The sequence below is a fragment of the Brassica napus genome, chromosome C3 (assembly GCF_020379485.1).
Source record: "Brassica napus cultivar Da-Ae chromosome C3, Da-Ae, whole genome shotgun sequence".
NCBI lineage: Eukaryota > Viridiplantae > Streptophyta > Magnoliopsida > Brassicales > Brassicaceae > Brassica > Brassica napus.
This window is the reverse complement of record NC_063446.1, coordinates 38,717,501-38,740,464: the sequence shown is the minus strand read 5'-3', so window position 1 is coordinate 38,740,464 and position 22,964 is coordinate 38,717,501. Positions and strand designations below refer to the sequence as shown.

General features: G+C 36.4%; 2 protein-coding genes across 2 annotated transcripts; both read left to right on the top strand.

Annotated features, from left to right (window-relative positions):
- Window positions 1-5,750: 5,750 nt before the first annotated feature.
- On the top strand, window positions 5,751-6,407 carry LOC125583069. Its single transcript, XM_048749613.1, has 2 exons — window positions 5,751-5,843; window positions 5,976-6,407. Exons 1-2 carry the CDS (start codon window positions 5,751-5,753, stop codon window positions 6,405-6,407), a joined length of 525 nt encoding a protein of 174 aa, XP_048605570.1.
- A 2,840-nt stretch (window positions 6,408-9,247) lies between these two features.
- LOC111203382 (ethylene-responsive transcription factor ERF057-like) lies at window positions 9,248-12,015 on the top strand. Its single transcript, XM_048750645.1, has one exon. It carries the CDS (start codon window positions 11,168-11,170, stop codon window positions 11,714-11,716), a length of 549 nt encoding a protein of 182 aa, XP_048606602.1. The 5' UTR covers window positions 9,248-11,167; the 3' UTR covers window positions 11,717-12,015.
- Window positions 12,016-22,964: the final 10,949 nt, after the last annotated feature.

Sequence of the window (22,964 nt, the reverse complement as noted above, 5' to 3'; positions counted from 1 at the left end):
GACGTGTTACAAGATTGCGGGATTAACGGTACAGAATCAAGACGAAGATTGGAGGGGATAAAAAGGGTTTGGTCAGCTTCCGGAATCAGAAAGTCAAGCCACATCGCTTAATCACTGTGAGTCACGGTTAATTGTTTGTTAAAGTGTTTTTAATGCAGATTCCTGACATCGGAGACGGTTTCCGAGCTAGGATTGTCGGACTGGTCTAGGTGTCAGTTTGTGGATCCGAGGCTTGAGACGATGTCTGGGCTAAGTGGATAGCAAGACTAGTCTAAGCACCTGGATTATTGTGATTGTGTGATTATTATATGTTGTTATAGTGTGTACCTCGTGTTGGTACTGTTGTATGAGAACCTCGTGGTGGTTCTAGTAGTAGTTTGCAGGTCATTGCTTCCTCAAATGGTACCACTAAGCCGGTCGTGGTCCGGAAAGTGGTGGGCTCGGTTTAACTTGGCTTGATCACCAAGGCCGAGTGTCACATGTGGATGTGACAGCCCCCGGCGAGTCCGATAGAGGACCGGTGCACGGCGATTCCGATTGAGGACCGTGACCGGGCGATTCCCGAGCGCCTACGCCTGTGTGGTGTAATAGTGAAGGGATTGCCGGTGTCCCTTATGTGGAGGAAGAATGATTCTGTTGGGCCCTAGGAGTATATATATGGTTGATTGATGTGATGACACTCATAAAGAGTGTTTGGATTATTATGGTTTAATTGTTTACTGCTTAATCATTTAAAATTTAATATTTGAATATTGATTGTTGAACTACCCGTCTTGCTTGTGTTTGGGGTTGGTTTAGAATGACGGGTAGTTGTATATGCTAGATAGGGAACCCTGGCTCACTGAGTGAAACTAGTTCACTCACTCCTCACATCCTTTTGCAGGTGGCCAGTAGAGAGGACCGTAGCACTCGCGGAACTGTAGGAGCTGGTGTAGATTGATCATCTTTTGCTAAAGACTCGTTTTCAAGATATATGAATGTATGTTTTACTTTCGACTGCGTCCATGGACCCTATGTATAATATTTTGGTCTTGTGAACTTCATGTATTATATATATGAAATAAAGTATGTTTTATATTCGTGACGTGTTGAATCTGATATTAGGTTAGTCCAACCTAACACAACTCTATTACTCGGTACGGGTTGCAAAGCCTCAGGCCGAAGATTAGAGGAAACGAGTTTTGAATGGATATTCTGGGTTACAGAATTATGTTTTGTGACTTGGAAAGTCTATTCTAAACCCGTTGTGACACTTCTGGACTTGGCAGAGGAAGGTCGTTCGGGCATGTTCTTGTTTGATTGTTGCCCGGCTGACTGACCGATGTCTAAAACGGTTCGGGGTGTTACAGAGGTGGTATCAGAGCATGGTTTAGGTCATGCGGTCAATCACGCGTTTTTCGTGTTTTATCGAGTCAAATGTGTCGCAAAAGATGTATTAGGAAACCAGCAGAGTCCCGCTCTAATTAGTATTCTAAATAGGAATTCCTTGTTTGTGGATTGCAAATGGCAAGGAGGGGAAGGAGTGATGGGGGACAGGATTGGATGTTGGGTATAGACAGAGTCTCAAGAAGAAGGGTACTGGGATATGAATCCGAGGGGAGAGTGCAAACACCGCACAATAACCAAGGATTCAGTGAAGAAAACGTAGGAAGAAACAACAATCTGTTTGGGCATGATCAAGAGATACCACCAGAAGAAAACTTTCCACCAAACCGTACTGTAAGGGGAAGACCAGAAACAGATGATAGCGAGTCAAGTGTCCAAGGACCAAGACCAATTAGGCGGAACAACCCGATTGAACCAAAAGTTCATGATCAACCACAACAAGGAGAAGGAATGGAGCACACTTTGAAGATGCTTCATGACGTGATAGCGAGGTCACTACAACAACCTCAAGTGCAACCTCAGCCACTCGTGCCACCACAACCTTCAGTTAGTACACCGATGTTACCATTGATAACTGCCATGAAGAATATGAAGACACCACATTTTGAAGGAGGTACAGATCCATTTCAAGCCGACCAGTGGCTTCGAATTATGGAGAAAAACTTTGAGACCCTGACGTGTTCCGAAGAGTCTAAGAAGAAGATGGCACTGTATTACTTAGACAAAGACGCAGCAGAATGGTGGGAGAGTAGGGATCGCCAAGTGGGACATCTGGTCACCACTTGGGCGGCATTCAAAAAAGAATTTGAACGCAAGTACTTTACTCCTGAATCCAAGCGAAGGCTTCAACGCCAGTTTGCAAACTTAGTACAAGGAGATAAGACGGTTAGAGAATATGAATCTGAATTTATGCGACTGCGACGACACGTGCTACGAGGACAAGATGATGAGGAAACCATGATATCTAACTTTATGTTTGGTCTAAAACCAGAGTTAGAAAATAGACTGGCAGTCGGGAACTACGAGAGTCTGACCGAGCTAGTGGAAAAGGCTGTGAATGTGGAGATTGGATTGGAAGCTGAGAAGGCGGTAACTAAGAAATCCAAGCAGCATCAAGAAGGAAAGTATGGTGGAAACCAAAGATCTTTTAAGGGTAAAGATAAGGAAAAGGAGTCGGGAGGGCCAAGTCGACGATCTCTGTTCACAGGGAAATGCTTTAACTGTGGCAAGATAGGCCATAAGTCAAGTGAATGCTACGGGAAGAAACCTGGATCCTTTCAGTCAAACTCCTACAATCCTACATGTTTCACGTGTGGAAAGAAAGGGCACATCTCTACCCAGTGCAGCGTCAACCGTCCTATCCCAGCTACGCCAATCACTGTCCATCCTCCTCCAGCTCCACCTGCAATCGCACCAGCGCCAAAAAGGCAAGCTATAGGAGGTAGAGTTTACGCTTTAGAACTAGAGGATACTAAACCTCCAGGCCCATCTAAGGGTCCCATCACAGGTATTTGGGTTCTTTAACCTTACTAGATTGATTTTGTGTTGTGTGATTGCTTGTGATGGATTGGTTAATTTATGTTGGATAATTATTATGTTGTTGATATATATTGATGTTGTGGCAGGAACTTTACATGTTGCGGGGCGTCCCACACATGTATTGTTCGACTCCGGGGCAACACATAGTTTTGTGACCCCTGAGGTAGCTGCCGAGTTTGTGGGATCATTTGTGATTGACAGGATGGATGTGGCTGTAATGACTCCCGGAGACCAAACCCTCCAAGCAAAAGAATGCCTCAGAAGAGTTCCGTTAGTCATTTGCGAGAAGATGTTCTTGGCAGATTTGTTGGTGGTGCCCTTAAAAGGATATGAAGTTATCTTGGGCATGGATTGGTTATCAGGCTATCGGGCACAATTAGATTGTGGAAAAGGTCGTATTTCGTTCAAGGAGAACGGGCAACGGCAAATAGTATTCTACGGGATCAGTCCAAGTAAGTATGTGTCTTTAGTAGCTGCCTTGAGAGTGGAAGATTTGCTCAAGGATGGAGAAGCGTATCTGGTAACAGTAACTGCTAGTGAAGGACCCGCTAGCAATGGAGTTGAAATTACAGATATTGCGGTAGTACAAGAGTTCGAGGATGTGTTTGCAGCGTTGAAAGAGTTACCTCCACCTCGGAGTAACCCTTTCACAATTAACTTGGAACCTGGAGCTAAGCCGATAGCAAAGACTCCCTACCGCATGGCACCTGTAGAGTTAGCAGAGTTGAAGAAACAACTTGAAGATTTAATGGAGAAAGGTTTCATAAGACCTAGCTCTTCACCATGGGGAGCTCCGGTCTTATTTGTCAAGAAAAAGGATGGTAGCATGCGGCTTTGCATTGATTATCGAGGAATCAACAATATCACCATCAAAGATAAGTATCCTCTTCCGAGGATAGACGAGTTGTTGGATCAGCTAAGGGGAGCAAGTTGGTTTTCGAAGATCGACTTGGCGTCGGGCTATCATCAGATTCCGATTTCAGAAGGTGATGTCATGAAAACTGCGTTTAGAACTCGTTATGGACAATATGAGTTCGTCGTAATGCCTTTTGGCCTTACTAATGCACCGGCGGCCTTCATGAGATTGATGAATGAAGTCTTCCACGATTATCTCGACAAGTTCGTGATAATCTTCATCGATGACATTTTAATATATTCCAAGACAGAGGTCGAGCACAAAGCACACTTGAAGCTAGTGTTGGAACGGTTAAGAAACCAGAAGCTGTATGCCAAGTTCAGCAAGTGTTCTTTCTGGAAAAGAGAGATCAGGTTCTTGGGGCACCGTGTGTCTGGAGAAGGAGTTTCCGTAGATTCGGAAAAGGTGAAAGCCATCGAGGAATGGCAAAGGCCATCAATGGTAACCGAGGTAAGAAGTTTCCTCGGGTTAGCCGGGTATTATCGAAAGTTCGTCAAGAACTTTTCTTCGATCGCTAAGCCCTTGACGAAGTTGACCGGAAAAGGAGTTCCGTTCATCTGGGGAAAAGAAACAGATGAAGCATTTCAGAGACTGAAGAAAGCTTTGACCACAACACCAGTATTGGCATTACCTGAACAAGGTAAACCTTACACTGTGTACGCAGATGCTTCTAGGGTTGGGTTGGGTTGTGTGTTGATGCAGGAAGGCAAAGTAATTGCTTATGCATCAAGGCAACTCAGGAAACATGAAGAGAACTACCCAACACACGATTTAGAAATGGCGGCAGTGGTGTTTGCGTTAAGGATTTGGAGATCTTACTTATATGGAGAAGTCGTGGAAGTATTCACAGATCATAAAAGTCTCAAGTACTTGTTCACACAGCCTGATTTGAACCTCCGACAAAGGCGATGGATGGAGTTTGTGGCGGATTACGACCTGAAGATTCAATATCATCCAGGCAAAGCTAATGTAGTCGCAGATGCACTAAGTCGTAGAAAGTTGGCGTCCAATGTTGGAAAGGAAGTGGAAGCGTTATCGAATGAACTCAAGTTGATGACATTACGGGCAATTGAAGGAGAACCAAGTGAGCCTTTAGGCATGCGTGCCGTAAACCAAGCAGGTTTACTTGCACGGATCAGAAAAGAGCAAGAATGTGATGAAAAGCTAAAGAAAATCATCGAGGAAGTCAAGAATCATGAAGGTGCAAACCCAAGTGGCTATCATGTGGCATCAGATGGTACACTTTTACTTAATGGAAGGATCTCAGTACCACATGGAGAAAGGCTACGAGATGAGATTTTGAAGTCAGCGCATCATTCGTTACTCCGTATCCACCCCGGGAGTACGAAAATGTATCGAGATATCCGAAGGTATTATCATTGGCCGGGAATGAAGAAATCAGTGGCGCGATGGGTGGCTCAATGTCAAACTTGTCAACAAGTCAAAGTTGAGCATCAGATTCCAGGAGGGTTGTTACAAAGCTTACCAGTACCTCAGTGGAAATGGGATTCCATATCCATGGATTTCATCACTGGGTTACCCCCGGCTCGAGGTAGATCAAATAACATAATATGGGTGATTGTTGACAGACTGACGAAGGTGGCACACTTGTTACCTATGAAGGAAACTGATGAGGTAGAAGTATTGGCAGAGATGTATGTGGACCAAATTGTGAGGTTGCATGGTGTGCCAACAGATATAGTCTCAGATCGAGATCCTAGAAGCAGTAGGAACTAAGTTATTCATAAGCACTGCGTATCATCCCGAGATGGACGGCCAAACAGAAAGAACCATTCGCACCATAGAGGATATGATGCGGATGTGTATATTGGATTGGGCGGGAAGCTGAGAAAAGCATTTACCATTAATCGAATTCTCCTACAACAACAGCTTTCATTCTAGCATAGGTATGGCACCATATGAGGCGCTTTATGGGAGGCCATGCAAAACACCTTTGTGCTGGACCGAAGTTGGAGAAAGAAGAGAGTTCGGACCCAAAATTGTAGAAGAGACGACGAAAAAGTTGGAGATCATTCAAACCAATATGAAGAAAGCGTAGGATAGGCAAAATAAGTACGCTGATCAATCAAGGCGAGAAGTGGTGTTCAGTATTGGTGATTGGGTTTATCTAAAGGTGTCAGCTCAGAAAGGAAAAGATCGATTCGGGAAAGTCGGGAAACTAGCGGTAAGATTCATCGGACCTTATCAGATTATAGAACGAATCGGAGAGGTAGCTTATCGTCTCAACCTACCTGAAGAAATGAGGATACATCCGGTGTTTCATGTATCAATGCTACGGAAACATGTTCATGATCCCAAAGCTATTGAGATGGAGCAAATCGAAAACCTGCAAACAAACCTCACTTATCCAGAGGGGCCGATCCGAGTAGGTGAACGTCGAATACGGAAACTAAAGAACCGAGAGATTCCTCAAGTCCAAGTCTTCTGGGGTAAGCGAAACCGTGTGGTCGTGACCTGGGAGGATGAGTCGAGATTCAAAGCATCGCATCCAGAGTTCTTCCATGAATATGTAGTGATGGAAGAGGGGGATCCATCGAAACCCTAGAGAATTCGGGGACGAATTCTTATAAGGAGAGGAGGATGTAATACTCCGTCTAAAAAAAAAAAAAAAAAAAAAAAAGAAGAGAAGGCTCGGAATAGTATCGGCGGGAAGTGGAGTCATTGAAATTTGACTACATTTTAATGATATGGTGCAATGTCATTAAATGTAAGTCAATAGCTTAATTGGATAATTAAGCCACTTTTCAAAGAGTAGTGACCAATGAATGTGTAGTTTTGGTCACCAAATTTGGGTTAGTTAATCATGCTTAAAAGGAAAGAAGAGACAAAGAAATATTTTATATTTCTTATGGCTTGGTTGCATTCAACGTGTTTGATGGGAAGAAAAGGAGAATGAATCGTATAGTCTTGCTTTGTCATCACCAGGTGTCTAAACAAGAAAGGAAGAAAATAAATAATATGCTTACTCATGCTTATGAGTATCACGTGGCCAACTTGGAAGCAAATGACTTACCTGAGTCATTGTCTTGGAAACGTGGCCAAAGATGGGAGGGAGAGTGTGTGATACTTGTCACCACCTCATAGATCTTGTTTAACTATAAAAGGAAGGTCAACCTCTTCCATTTCCACACTTACGTGACCAAGAGAGAAGAGAGGAGAGCAAGAAGAGAAAAGAAATAAAGAGAAGAAAGAAAAGAAGAAAAGAAATAGAAAAAGAAAATAAATAATTTAAGGAGCTGTTTAGAGAGTTGCTTGGAGAAGCAAGACGTGTTACAAGATTGCGGGATTAACGGTACAGAATCAAGACGAAGATTGGAGGGGATAAAAAGGGTTTGGTCAGCTTCCGGAATCAGAAAGTCAAGCCACATCGCTTAATCACTGTGAGTCACGGTTAATTGTTTGTTAACGTGTTTTTAATGCAGATTCCTGACATCGGAGACGGTTTCCGAGCTAGGATTGTCGGACCGGTCTAGGTGTCAGTTTGTGGATCCGAGGCTTGAGACGATGTCTGGGCTAAGTGGATAGCAAGACTAGTCTAAGCACCCGGATTATTGTGATTGTGTGATTATTATATGTTGTTATAGTGTGTACCTCGTGTTGGTACTGTTGTATGAGAACCTCGTGGTGGTTCTAGTAGTAGTTTGCAGGTCATTGCTTCCTCAAATGGTACCACTAAGCCGGTCGTGGTCCGGAAAGTGGTGGGCTCGGTTTAACTTGGCTTGATCACCAAGGCCGAGTGTCACATGTGGATGTGACAGCCCCCGGCGAGTCCGATAGAGGACCGGGGCACGGCGATTCCGATTGAGGACCGTGACCGGGCGATTCCCGAGCGCCTACGCCTGTGTGGTGTAATAGTGAAGGGATTGCCGGTGTCTCTTATGTGGAGGAAGAATGATTCTGTTGTGCCGTAGGAGTATATATATGGTTGATTGATGTGATGACACTCATAAAGAGTGTTTGGATTATTATGGTTTAATTGTTTACTGCTTAATCATTTAAAATTTAATATTTGAATATTGATTGTTGAACTACCCGTCTTGCTTGTGTTTGGGGTTGGTTTAGAATGACGGGTAGTTGTATATGCTAGATAGGGAACCCTGGCTCACTGAGTGAAACTAGTTCACTCACTCCTCACATCCTTTTGCAGGTGACCAGTAGAGAGGACCGTAGCACTCGCGGAACTGTAGGAGCTGGTGTAGATTGATCATCTTTTGCTAAAGACTCGTTTTCAAGATATATGAATGTATGTTTTACTTTCGACTGCGTCCATGGACCCTATGTATAATATTTTGGTCTTGTGAACTTCATGTATTATATATATGAAATAAAGTATGTTTTATATTCGTGACGTGTTGAATCTGATATTAGGTTAGTCCAACCTAACACAACTCTATTACTCGGTACGGGTTGCAAAGCCTCAGGCCGAAGATTAGAGGAAACGAGTTTTGAATGGATATTTTGGGTTACAGAATTATGTTTTGTGACTTGGAAAGTCTATTCTAAACCCGTTGTGACACTTCTGGACTTGGCAGAGGAAGGTCGTTCGGGCATGTTCTTGTTTGATTGTTGCCCGGCTGACTGACCGATGTCTAAGACGGTTCGGGGGTGTTACAGGTTATCTTTTTTATTACAAGATAAGGTTTCACATTTGTGACCCATCTGACATAGTTTTCGCCGGTTACTTTCAGAGCCGGGAACTGGAGTTTCTCGATGTTTGCCATTTGTATTTCTAAAGCACATAAATAAAAATTATTAGAATATTATTCATATTAAAATGAACCGTTTACATTAATCATGCAAGCAATTACAAGGAGAAGCGATGTAAAGAAAATTAAACTGATATTCATTTTAAATTCACTCGGAGTAAATTCTCCAACGAATAAACCATAAATAGAAACACAAATAAAAATGGCACATAAAAACAAAAGGGCGCGAATCATCTTTCTTGAAATGAAAAATCGGAGGAGAGCGATTTGAAATTTTTGAGAGAAGATGAAATGTTTTGGATGATGAAATGGAGTGAAAATGAGTTGTATTTATATATGAAAATCACTGTTCATGACCGTTTGAGAAAGGATAAATTTTTGAAAAATTTTCTTTGTGACCGTTGGGGTTAAATCGAGTGCACCAAAAATTAATCTGAAATATCATATTAAACGGTCAATCAAATCTATAAAATTTCATAAAAGTAAAAAATTATGACAATGAAATATTTATGTTATGACAACAAATCATGCGACGGCTCAGCCGATCAATGCAGAGTAATAAATAAATTATACGGCGGCTCAGCCGACCAATTAATAATAAACAGAATATAAGGTGGCTCGGCCGACCAATAAATAAATTAAATTACTAGTAAATAATATAGGCAGTATTCCGGCCATTATAACATGATATAAATAATAGTAGAGGCGGTATACCGACCATTATAACAGGGTATAAATGATACAAATAAATTTTACCGAATCGCAGAGTGATCGTGTTGATAACGTGTTATAAAAAGAACTGGAATTTTATTGTATCGCGGGAATTTGAATAAGAGCAAAATTTATACCCGTAGAATTTTTAACACTGATAGAAAGAGTTTATTATAGAAAGAAGAGAAGGTTGAGAGATGGTCTATCTTACAAACGATCGAAACAATCGTTTATATAGAAATAAAAAGTAAAGTTACTGTGCATGCATAGTGACAGCGGGACCTATAATGATATTAAAGTCAACAAATTCTGCGCGTCCCCCGTTTGCAATACGACGCTTCCATAACATTTCTTTCTTTTTGGCATCCGTGTGTGTGTTTTTTTCTATTTATATTATTTAGTCAACTTTTTTTCTTTCAGTAGGGCTTCTCTTTTTTCTCCAGAAGTTCATCTTTATTTCTCCAAATTAATTATTATTTTTTTGTACAAAACTACAAATGGAAAAGTTCTGAACATGAATGGCTGCGCAGAAGAGTTCATGAAAGCTGTCGAACCGTTCATGAAGGTAACAGAACCAGTACCATTAACTCCTGATAACCAAACCGGGCCAATTGGGCTAAACCCACTCACTGACGCTCAAATCCTCGAAATTCAAAGAGAGTTACATTACATCTCAGACAACAAAACCAAGCTCGCCGTCGTGGCTGCGGCGCTAAACCAACCCCAATGAAGAAAACCAACGTAACTAGACCGGTTAAACTATACCGAGGCGTTAGACAACGACAATGGGGGAAATGGGTTGCTGAGGTCCGGTTGCCTAAACACTGCAAGAAAACTATCCATGCTCCGACAAAACTTTACGAGTTTTACTGTTATCGGAAAAATAGTAATGAAATACTGACAATTTACCGAGAGTAAACAAATATTGTCGGTGTCAGATCGGTAACTTCCGATATAGATATTTTGTCAGGAGTTTATTGGAACGCCGTTCTCGGAAGTTTCTCAAAAAAATATATATACCGACAACACTTCAGTTTCATCGGTAAAACGTCATAAAGTGGATACAAATTTCATCGGAACCATTTATTATTTTAAAATTAATCAACTTTTACCATTATTTATTAATTTTGCCACTTAATTAAGTTACTGGTATGATTTTTCACAGCCATTCATTTTCTTTCATCGATCTTTTCCATTGTTTATCTTTACATTTCTTATCTCTACCTTTCTTCTCTTCTCATCAACTTTACTTCTCTCCTTCTGCAATCTTCTTTCAGTAACTTTTTAAAAAACTAATCCATCTATTTCTTAACTTCTCTGATCTTCTCTCGTTCTTTCTCTTCATATCTTCTGCTTCTCTTCTTTCCCTACTATCTCTTTATTTAGAATTACATATTTTATTTGTCAGATCTGTTTTTTTTTCTGTACAAGATATAACTGCTGTTGCTGACCCTCAGTTTTCGCTGATACTACGCTTTCTTCCACGGCCACCACCATCGCCGTTTCTTACAAGTTACAAGCCACTATCTTTGTCGTTTATCCACGGCCACCACCCTCATCGCTTCTTCCACAGCCACTACAGTCGTCGCGTCTTCTATCAACGCAACCGTCGCCGTTTCTTTGATGGCCACCTCCGTCGTTTATCAACCACCGCCACGAATCAGTAGATTCCTTCACCGCCATTGTAAATTTAGCCTCTTAATTTAACAATATTGTAAATTTAGCTTTATTATAACTTTATGTTTATCTTAAATTTATATGTAATTAATTAATATTTCAGTTTATATTATTATTTTATTTATATTTTCGTTATTTTGCATTTATTTTTTTTAATTAATTTTTTTAAAGTTGTCGGAATGACCTCGGTAATTACCGAGGACTGGTAGCGATGAATTTTCCGAGAATGCGTTTTCTCGGTAGTTTCCGACAAGATGCCGACGTCCTATTATTTCCGAGACCCGAACTCCGACGTATTGACATTTCTCGGAAAATTCTCGAAGATGTGGTCTTCGGACGACCTTCCGACAAACTTGAGTGTCGGTATGAAGCACTCTTTCTCGTAGTGAAACACCGAACCAGGTTATGGCTCGGTACGTTCAAAACCGCGGAAGAAGCTGCATTAGCTTACGATCAAGCTGCTCATAAGATCAGAGGAGACAACACTCGTCTCAACTTCCCGGACATTGCTCGTCGTGGGGAACATAAACAGACATTGTCTCCCTCTGTCAACGCTAAGATCGAATCCATATGTAAAAATAGCTCAGAAGCTCCCCTGCTTGAGGTCAAGAAACCGGCGAAAACAGTGGAATGGTTCTTTGGTTTTCATTACACGGTTCCTAAACTAGAACAAGAACGTGAAGTTCCGGATAGTTCCGGATACGGCTCTCCTGAGTCGAATATAACGATGTTGGATTTCTCAAGCCAACGGATGAAGTGAAAGTTAAACGGCTATGAGTGCGTGACAAGCTTATGTCTTTGTTCTATTCAAAAGATTTTTTTACTCTGCTATTCGAATAAGCAACTAATACGTTCAGCTCTCTCTTCCAAAGAATAAACAGGAAGATGAGAGCTTTTTTAATGGGTTTGCAAAAGTATCCTTCATTTTGAGATTGATTGGTACGCTACTCTATGGATCTATTTAATCTTTCAATTTTCATTTGCTGATAATTTTTAAGAAGATTATTAGCTTTGTAATGAAATTCTACATGCAGTGAAACCTTTGTTTTCTGTTTTCCTTATGGTGTGGTTTCTTATGGGGCATCTATCTTATTAAATTAAAAGTAATTTAAGTTTTTGTTTGGCAACATAGATAGTAGTTAAAAAAAATTAAAAAAAATAGCTATGTTTGGAAAAATGGATATCAGTAAGTTAGGAAAAAAAAGTAATGGGCTTATGCTATTAAAAAAAATTAAAAGTCCATTACATTATATTAAAAAGTAATGGGCTTATGTTACTTGATATACATATTCAAATCAAAATAATAATTTAAAATTGATTTATATCAAAAATTCATTCAAAAATATACATATATTCAAAATTTGATTTTTACTAACATATTTTCCAATAACCATTATAAAAATATTTTCAATATATATAAGAAAAATACAATACGAAGCCTAATTTCAAATACCAACTTAAATTATGGTTTTTATATTTCACATTGAAATTTAAAATATAATATATGTGATTATTTATATGATTGTACGTATAAAATATTATTAATTATAAGATTACTTATTTTATGGTACGTATAAAATACGATTAATTATATGATAACACATATTTTTGTAACCTATGATGACATAAATATGATATATAATAGTGATTAGGGGTGGGCGTTCGGGTTTGTTTCCGGGTCTGTTTGGATTTCGTGTTCGGTTCAGATCTTTGAGGATTCGGTTCAGATTTGGATAACCAAATTAAATTATTTTAAAAAATTTAAAATTTATTATATGCTTTAATTTTTTTAAAATCTATAAATAATAGAATATATTACATATAGATTTGAATAACATATGTCAGAGTACCTAACTTAACATATAAATTGGTTTGGTTTAAATATTTGGACAGATAATTAATAATTATTTAAGTATTTTTAGAGTTTTGAGTGTATTTTAACTATTTTAGATATTTACGTTTGATTACTTGTATATAATTTCAAGTATTTAAACGAACTTAAAAGTATCATATATATTCTAGATGTTTTTATATATATTAAATCTAAAAATAATTAATATATATAAGTATATAAAACTATTTTGGATACCCAAAATACTTCGGTTCGGATCGGATTAGATTTTAGTTCTTCAAATACAAAATTTTTGAATAATTCGGATATTTAATCAATTTTGGTTTGGATTTGGTACTACTTATTCGGATTGAGATCGGTTCGGTTCTTCGAGTTTTTTGCCCAACCCTAAATAGTGACATAAAAACAAATAACATAATTTTTTTTTTTAAAATACACATGTACGGGTGCGCGGGTCAAAATCTAGTATATATTGAAACAACTCAATATGTTTAGAGGATGACTGTTTGCAGTTTTTGGATTGGTTTTTGATTTTTGTTTCTCCAAAAACTATTTTACATCCAATCATGATTTTGAAAAAAATAAAATCCCTAAAATGTAGGGAAACTAGTTTTTGCACTGATTTTTTAACATAAAAACTAAAAGTCAAGTTTTCATGGTTTCTTTTTCACTTACGGAGGTTTTCCTTTTTTCAAAATTTTTTTTTTTTATATTTAAATATTAATATAAGAAAAATAAAAATGATAATTACTATAAACAAATAAGGAGGGTGATTGGTTGGACTGTAAATGTAGAAACTTTACTGTAGAATTTAGGTTGTAAAATTTTTTGATTTAGTTGTAAGTGATGTAACTTTAAAATTGATTGCCACAACAATATATTTCTTACAACAAAAAGGATGGGGCTTTAGAAAATAAGGCTTTTACATCTATTTTTCTGTTTTTTTTCCTATAGCTTTAAAAAAAAACAAGATAAAGCATGATTGATGATTTAAAGGTTGTAAATTAATATTAAAGCTATAGTCAGCTTCTACAGCCAAACCAATCACCCCAAAGTTTAATAAGAATAATATGCTTACTATTGCTACCATTTATGAAAATTCGTGATACATTCTTTTCATAATTTTATTTTGTTTTAACAACAAGAAATTAACTTCAATGTTAATTTTTAAAAAATATCAGACCAAAAAATCATTAATCAAAATTTTGAAAAACTAAAAAGATAAAAAAAAAATTCAGAACTCAAAATATATTTAAATATTTTTATACAGTTTGCCAAACTTATAAAAATATATTTAAAATATATTTAGTATGTTTAAATAATACACTAATATCACTTATATTTTTAATATGTGTGGAAGTGAATAGTATTTGAAAATCTAAACCATTGATATTTTTGTTTATAATATTTAAATTATAGAAGGTTTTAAAATATAAATAATTTTTATTTTGATTAAAATTTTAATTATTCATTGTCTTTTCTTTTTTAAATGCATTAATTATGTAGTTTCATATATATATATATATATATATATATATATATATATATATATTATAGTTTATCTGTTTAGTTTGCCTTATTTTCTCTTTTGAAATAAATTTACTAAATAAATAAATGTATTTGAAGTGGTAATATTTTGTATTATTTTTTGTTTCATAGTAAATAATATTTTATTATTAATTTTTATTTCATCTTCATATTTTTTAATAAAATAGCCCTTCTTTCGAGAGGGCGACGAAAACGGATGGATCGGAAGTCCGATAAGGCTTTCAGAGTCCCATATCCCTAGAGAAGGGATGAAATGATTGGGGGCTAAAAATCACCCTTCAAGTTTTTTTTAGAAACAAAAACTACAGAAAAATCGAAAAGATAAAATAAATATTTGATTAGTTTTAAAACAAAAACCAAAAGTTAAAAACCCAAATTACCATTCATGTTTTTCCAAAAACTAAAATCTACTGCAAAATCAAAAACCAAAAACTAAAACCATAGGTGATGATTGTTTGGATAGTTTTCAAATTTTGGTTTTTGGCTTTTGGTTTTTAGTTTTTGGCTTTTGATTTTGCTGTAGATTTTAGTTTTTGAATAAACATGAATGATGATTTTGGCTTTTACCTTTTGGTTTTTGTTTCAAAATTTTTTAAAATATTTATTTTAAATATTTGATTTTGTTGTAGTTTTAGTTTCTAAAAAACTTGAGATGATGATTTTTTTAGTTTTAATTTTCCTATATATTTTTTGAAGTTGAAATAAAAATTAATAATAAAATATAGTTTTGTTAATACTAAAATATTACGTATTGTGAAAACAACAAATAACACAAAATATAACCATTTAAAATACATTTATTTATTTAATAAATTATTTTAAAATAAAATAATGCAGTTTAAAAGAGAAAATAATGCAAAATAAATAGATGACCCACAATTCATATGTATATCACAATACTGTCAATACATAATTCATGCAGCTCAAAAAGGCAATACATTATTAAAAAAATTAAAAAATTAAAATACTTATATTTTAAAATCTTCTATAATTTAAATATTATCAAATATCAATAGTTAGATTTTCAAATTACTATATAATTTCACACATATACAATTGACAGTTAGTTTATCATTCAAACATACTAAATAAAATTTAAATATTTTTTTAGAATTTCGGGAAACTGAATAAAATTATAAATATATTTTGAATTTTGAATTTAAAATTTAAAATTTTATTATCTTTTTGGTTTTTAAAAAAAATTGATTAATGATTTTTTGGTCTGTTTTTTTAAAAAAATTAACTTATAAGTTAATTTCTTGTTTTTTAAACAAAATAAAAAATTACTAAAAAATATACCACGAATTTTAGTAGAAAATACCAATAGTTAGCAAATGATTCTTACTAAACATTATTTGTGTATAGTAATCATCTTCTTTATTTTTTTCTTATATAAAAGCATAAATATAATTACTATTTTTAAAAAATTGAAAAACCAACATGAGTTTATAAAAAACCATGAAAATTTGGTTTTTGGTTTTCATGTTGAGAAATCGGTTATTTCCAAAAACTAGTTTCCTTACATTCTAGAGAATCCATTTTTTCAAAATCTTAATTGGATGCAAAATGGTTTTTGGAAAAACAAAAACCAAAAACTAATCTAAAAACTGAAAACAATCAATCTAAAAACCAAAAGCCAAAAACCAAAAATTAAAAACTAAAATCTAGAAACTATCCAAACAATCATCACTTTTAAATTCCGAGACTAGCCTACTTGCTTGTGGACATTTTCCTTTATCATGGATTTAATAATAATAATAATAACACTTACCCATTTTTATTAGTGCATATTTGTTACTTGTTAGTTATAACTTATAAGTTATAACCTTGATTTTCCTATAATGATTGTTTGTAGACAAACTTACAATAGAAATGATAGTAACTTTCACTTTATAGTGGTGGTCGTTATAAATTACTACTAGGACAAATTGATGGCTTTGATGGTCATCTTCAAAAAGCGTGATAAAGAAAGTAGAAAAGATTCACGGGAAGCAACCTAAAGTTCCACCATAAAGTGTGTTATGGTGGATAGCATGTCTAGCCAGAGACATATATAGGAATGTCTCGTTTGAACTGTCATCTTTGAGTGTTGTGGAGGATATGGAGAACCCAAGGAGATTTCCTCTCCGTCGACATCTCTTGTAGAAAGTGTCCATAGCGTTGCTAGCCATTCATTTATGATTGCACTCTTGATTTCGTGGATAAGATGGGCAATATGGCGACACTAACGGTTGCAAATAGTGTTACCACGGGTCATTGCTATCAATCCTATGTAGCCAGAGGAGGCCTTGCATGATTACGAACTCGTTTGCTGGCTGAGGCGAGGTATTGACGTTGACTGATGACTATCCAACTATATATCTTCGGTGATGAAGGTTGCCGTTTGTCAGCTACTGGTGTTTGTTGGATAATTCCAATTAACTTGATGAGCAAGTTAACTCATTAAAATGAAGTTTGATGGGTTAAGAAAAAAAAAACATATCGAACTTAGGAATGTTTCCATATTATTATTAGGAAAAGATGTAGTTTAGTCATATATAAAGAAGTCTCATGAAGAGATGTAACATCAAGAGAAACACATTGAAAGATTTAGTTTTGAATGAGTTTTCTAAATTTAATAAGAAGAGAAGTTGTTATAATCTTTGTGTTTGTGCAATTTTAATTGGTATCAGAGCTCCAGGTTTCGAAGATCGTTTACAAGAGGAGTTATAACTCGATCAAAACATGGGAGACAATAACAATTCTCAAGGACGTGATAAAGGTCTTGAGATGAAGAAGGACATACGATATCTGATGCTATCATCGACCAACTACATCGTATGGTCGATGCGAATAAAAGTTATGCTTCGTTTATACGATGTTTGGGATACGATTGATCGAGGGAGCGATGATGCAAAGAAGAACAATATGGCGATTGCTCTAATCTTTCAATCAGTCCCGGAAGCGTTATTACTTCAGATAGGAAAACATGATACATCGAAGAAGATTTGGGAAGCTATCAAATCCCGTAACCTAGGTGCTGATCGCGTGAGAGAAGCGAGGTTACAGACTTTGATGTCTGAGTTCGACAAACTGAAGATGGCAGAGACAGACACGGTGGATGACTACGCAGGAAAACTTTCAGGCTTAGCATCGAGAGCAGCCGCGTTAGGAGAGATAATGGAAGCATCGAAGATGGTAAAGAAGTTTCTGAAGGGACTTCCAAGAACGAAGTTCATTCACAACATAGCTTCGTTAGAACAAGTGCTGGATCTAAATTCAACGGAGTTCGAAGATATTGCTGGGAGATTGAAGGCTTTCGAAGAACGCGTAAAAGAAGAAACCTAAGATGAAGATCAATCGAAGCCAATGTTTGTGAAGAATGATACACAAGGTCGTGGAAGCCATAACAACTCGCGAAAAAGAGGACGAGGTCTAATGGTTTTGATGGTCATAACAGAGGAGGAGAAGCTTCGGACAAGACCAAGAAGGACTACTCTAAAGTTAAATGTTGGAGATGTGACAAGATGGGGCACTTCGTGTCACATTTTCCTACACGACCAAGAGAAGAATCTCACCTCACGGAACCACAAGAAGCAGATGCATTATATATGCATGAAGTAGTATTCCTCAACGAAGAGAGAGTGTTTCCTAAGAGGTTTGACGAATGCGATGGAAATATGAGTATATGGTACCTTAACAATGGTGCAAGTAACCATATGACAGGCAAGAGAGAGTTCTTCTCAAACCTAGACGAGAGCATCAAAGGCAAAGTCAAATTCGGTGATGAATCAAACGTTGAGATTGTTGGGAAAGGTTCGATCACACTCATCGTAAAAACAGGGGAGAGAAGAGCACTCAAAGATATCTACTACATCCCAAGTCTTAAACACAATATCATAAGTCTTGGACAAGCAACCGAGATTGGTTGTGAGGTTAATATGAAAGAAGACTTACTGATGCTGAAAGATCCCCATGGAAGGCTATTAGTACAAGTCGCCAGGAAACCAAACCGATTGTACAAGACGCCAATGGAGGTTGAATTTCCGATAGAGGAGGAGAGTTCACATCTTCTGTGTTCATTCATTTGTGTGAAGAAAACGGTGTAACTAGACATCTCCCCGCATCGTATACACTATCAACAAACGTGGACGAAGAACCATGATCATTCAAGCTTCCTCATATCAATGTTACAGAAGAAGGAGATGGTGATGATCATCAAGATCACCAACACCACGAAGAGCAAAACAATAATGAAGAAGAAGAAGATGTAGACGCAGGTGAACAACAGAAAGTAGCAGAGAACAACGATGCGAACCAAGACCAGCATGTAACATCAAGATATGGCCGTAACATCAGAAAACCAAAGCGGTTCGATGATTACATCCTACTTGCTGAAGTTGAAGGTGGCAGACTCTTGCTGACCATCGATGGTGAACCAGAAAGTTACATCGAAGCTGCAGTGATACAAGCTTGGATCGATGCAATGAAGGCAGAGATCGAATCTATCATCAAAAACAAGACCTGGAAGCTCGTCAAGAAGCCGGCAGGTGTGAAACCGATAGGTTTGAAGTGGATTTATAAGATCAAGAGGAATGCAGATGGAACGATGATCAAATACAAAGCAAGGCTAGTTGCAAAAGGCTACGTGCAACAACAAGGCATAGACTTCGACGAAGTGTTTGCACCAGTTGCTCGGATAGAAACCATACGACTACTCTTGGCGTTAGCAGCAACTAATGGATGGGAGATCCATCACTTAGATGTGAAAACTGCGTTCCTGAATGGAGACTTAAATGAGGATGTATATGTGACTCAACCAGAAGGCCTTGTGGAGAAAGGAAAGGAGGATCATGTGTACAAACTTAGCAAAGCACTATACGGTTTGCGTCAAGCTCCGAGAGCTTGGAACATCAAACTCGACCGTGTTCTCAAGGAGATGGAGTTCACAAAGTGCACCAAGGAACCTGCAGTATATCAAAAGAAAGAGAAGGGGGAGCTTCTCATCATAGCTATATATGTTGATGACTTGTTTGTAACAGGGACTTCGCTCAACGTTATCAAGCAATTCAAAGATGATATGTCAAGAAGATTTGAGATGTCAGACCTCGGGAAGCTTACATACTATCTTGGTATAGAAGTAACGCAAGGAGCTGATGGCATTCGAATAAAGCAAGGAGGATACACGCAAGGTATACTTGTCAAGACGAAGATGGAGTCATGTAACTATACTCACGTTCCGTTGCACACGAGTTTGAAAATATCAAAGGCAGAGGAGGAGTCTGAGATTGATGCAACATCGTATCAAAGCACCATAGGATGCTTAAGGTATCTGGTATCTTCTTCATACACGACCAGACTTGGCGTTTTCGGTTGGTGTATTAAGCAGATATATGCAGAGTCCAAGAGAGAGTCATGGAGAAGCAGTGAAGCATCTATACTCACGTTCCGATGCAACATCGTATCGAAGAAATGCGATGCACCTATTAACGGTCTGCGCGAGTTCATCGGAGTTCAGAAGATCAACATACCTAAGATTCAAGTTGGAATTAAGGGGAAGAATGTTGGATAATTCCAATTAACTTGAGGAGCAAGTTAACTCATTAAAATGAAGTTTGATGGGAATGAAAAAAAAAAACATATCGAGCTTAGGAATGTTTATATATTATTAGGAAAAGATGTAGCTTAGTTCTATATAAGTAAGTCTCATGAAGAGATGTAACATCAAGAAAAACACATTGAAATGTTTAGTTTTGAGTGAGTATCTAAATCTAATAAGAAGAGAAGTTCTTATAATCTTTGTGTTTGTGCAATTTTAGTGTTCAGGTTTTAGGAATTTAATATTTCATTTTGTTATTCCTAGTTTCCTTATACTTTATATGCAGTTTTTTTTGTTGAAGGAGAATTTATGTTTCTTGGTTCCATCACTTAAATAAACATATTTCGGAGTTAAAACAACATTTTTCTCAACTTATTACATCATAGGTCACTTCTTGATACTAAAATAATTTCTGTAATAAAAATATAAAATAATTTATAACTAAACACTATTTCATTCTACTATTCCACTCATTCTTTCACCCAATTTTTTATTTTAGATTATTTGACTTTCACCATAACTATTTACCATATATTTTCTCACTTCGGTTGTAACTAACATAATATTTGAAACTAAAAAAAAAAACAGCACATAAACCAAATTCATTGATGACAGAAAAAAAAAATCATTTTATCTCCTAGCCAAACAAGTTTATTTTTGCAAAAAGTGATTGTTTATCTATTTGTACTTCTTTTCCGGTAAACAAGTTTTAAAACCTTAATATTTTTTTTTTTTGAAAAACGATAGTTTTTCCAGTTTTCCTTCTATTTTCTGTAATAAAATCCAAACCTTAACAGTAAACTTTTTTCTGCTATAAGTAAAAATTAAATAAAATTTACATAGTGACTAGTTGTATAAGTTTTTTATGATTCACTTTTAAAAACTTTTAAAAAAAAAATTCTAATCGAAACATTATATTTTAATATCAAAACTATTAAACAACATATGTCCATCAAATCCACACAATCATATATCCTGCAAAAAATGCAAACTAGAAATTTTCAGGCGTAAACAAAAAGAATTATTTGGGGAAAAAACGCGAAAACACATTTTCACCAACACTACTAAATCACATTTTAAGTAAAACTACAAAATTGCATACTTATTCAAAAACTGTGCATTCACATTTTTTTTTGTATAAACCACAAATTTGCAGATTGTAGTAACCGCAAAAGCACATTTGTTAGCTAAAACTGCAAAATCACATTGTCTATCAAAACCTTAATGCCAATTTTTTTCTAGAATCACAATTTAGCATTTTTCCACTATAAACACAAACCTGCATTGTATTCAAAATCTCGTAAACATATTTTTCGGCGAGAACCATGGAATTTTGCTAGAAAACACAACCACATGTTTTTCGTCAAAATCTCAAATAGATAGTGTAGCTAAAACTGCATAATCAAAACAGAAAATTATAATTTTGGCAAAACTGTAAAGGGAATTTGGACAAAACCAAAAAACAATATTTTCTTGCCAGATCTATAAATCTTGCCTTTAAAACTAAAATCACATCTAATGTTTACTTACATTGAGAGATGATATTGTTGAAGCAAGGGAGTGATAGTGAGACTGCTCTATATAGTCATATGGGTTGAGAGTGTCGCTCATCCTTTCATAATATTGATCAAATGTATCAGTTCTGCCATCATGATTTGTGGTAATGACATAGTTCCGGTATAACTGAAGATGGTTATGTATAACATTAACATATATAAACTTATGAGGATGTTATTTTATATTTACCACAGAAATTCAACTTCTCTGATTTTCGAAAAAGAGTTGTTTCTCGTTTCTACTTTCTGTATCAAGAAAACATAGCAAGTCGAAGAAAGAAACAAAGTGTGAGTGATTCTTTCATCGAGACTCGGTATGAATTTTTCAATAGACGAGCTGTACTCGCCTCAATATCTTTTGCAAAAATACATGCTCTTTCCGATACATCGGTCTTTGTTGATACGCATCTTCTCAACATCTTCCCAACAATTGCAAGAAACCCGAGAAAGATTTTGAGTTTTTACGATTCAGAGACCAATGTCGTCTATGTTTTCACTCGTGGTGGGAATTTTGATGACCCAACAGTAAAGTTCCGATTATCTACGCATCGACTTGCTTCTACAATTTCTCGCCAATTTCCCGTCAACGTGCTTTCCACCGTGGCGGCATGCTCCTCCATGGAGAGGTCATTTTTAGCCGGTGTAAGACCCGTACATAAGTCAAAATCATATTTTCTTCTTTATACCAAGATACGGGCTGGAGAAGATAGGCAAGAATGGAGTAATCTGGGTCGAGAGTATCAGTTCTCTTACTGGTCAAAGAACCACCACATGCGTTTTGAAAAGTCTTAGGAAATTGGATTCTGGAGCTATTTTGCAGATTCATGGAATTGGAAAGATCGAGAAAAATGACTCTTGTGACATATGTTGATGGAAGTAGGATCTTCAACTTCAGCAAGGGATTCTCTGAAAAATTACAGAAGGTAACAAAACCATTTCCACCAATCCTCAGAAGTTTGATGGAGTTTGAACATCCTTAGAAGTTCTCTATCATGTCTCTATTCCAGAACAACATGAACCCATTAAAAAGATGAAGATGAGAGCTTTTCAATGGGGTTTGCGAAAGTATCCTTCTTTTTGAGTAGGTCTGGGCGTTCGGGTACCCGTTGGCGTTCGGGTCGGGTTTTTCGGATTTCGCTTCTCTTTTATAACACCTCATAGGTCTCATTCTAGTAAATTTGCAAGTATGGGTCGGGTTCAGATATAACACATCGGGTTCGGGTCGGTTTTGTATTACATCATAGAACCCATAAAGTAATCATATATCATTCGGATTCGGGTTATTTCGGATCGGTTCGGATATACCCGAAATAAAATCTAAAATTTAAAAGTAAAACATAAGAAATATATATTTATTTATATATAATTAAGTATTTATATATAATTAAGTATTTAAGATAGTTATTTAAATTTTAAATACTTTTTGCTAGATAACATATCGAAATAAATATGAAATTGAATATTTGAAGTATAT

Bases quoted from the DNA above. Each gene is read 5' to 3' on its own strand.
- LOC111203382 (XM_048750645.1), top strand. From the start codon at position 11,168: ATGAATTTTCCGAGAATGCGTTTTCTCGGTAGTTTCCGACAAGATGCC.
- LOC125583069 (XM_048749613.1), top strand. From the start codon at position 5,751: ATGGCACCATATGAGGCGCTTTATGGGAGGCCATGCAAAACACCTTTG. The intron at 5,844-5,975 runs GTAGAAGAGACG...GTTTATCTAAAG, and splicing joins GAGAGTTCGGACCCAAAATT to GTGTCAGCTCAGAAAGGAAA.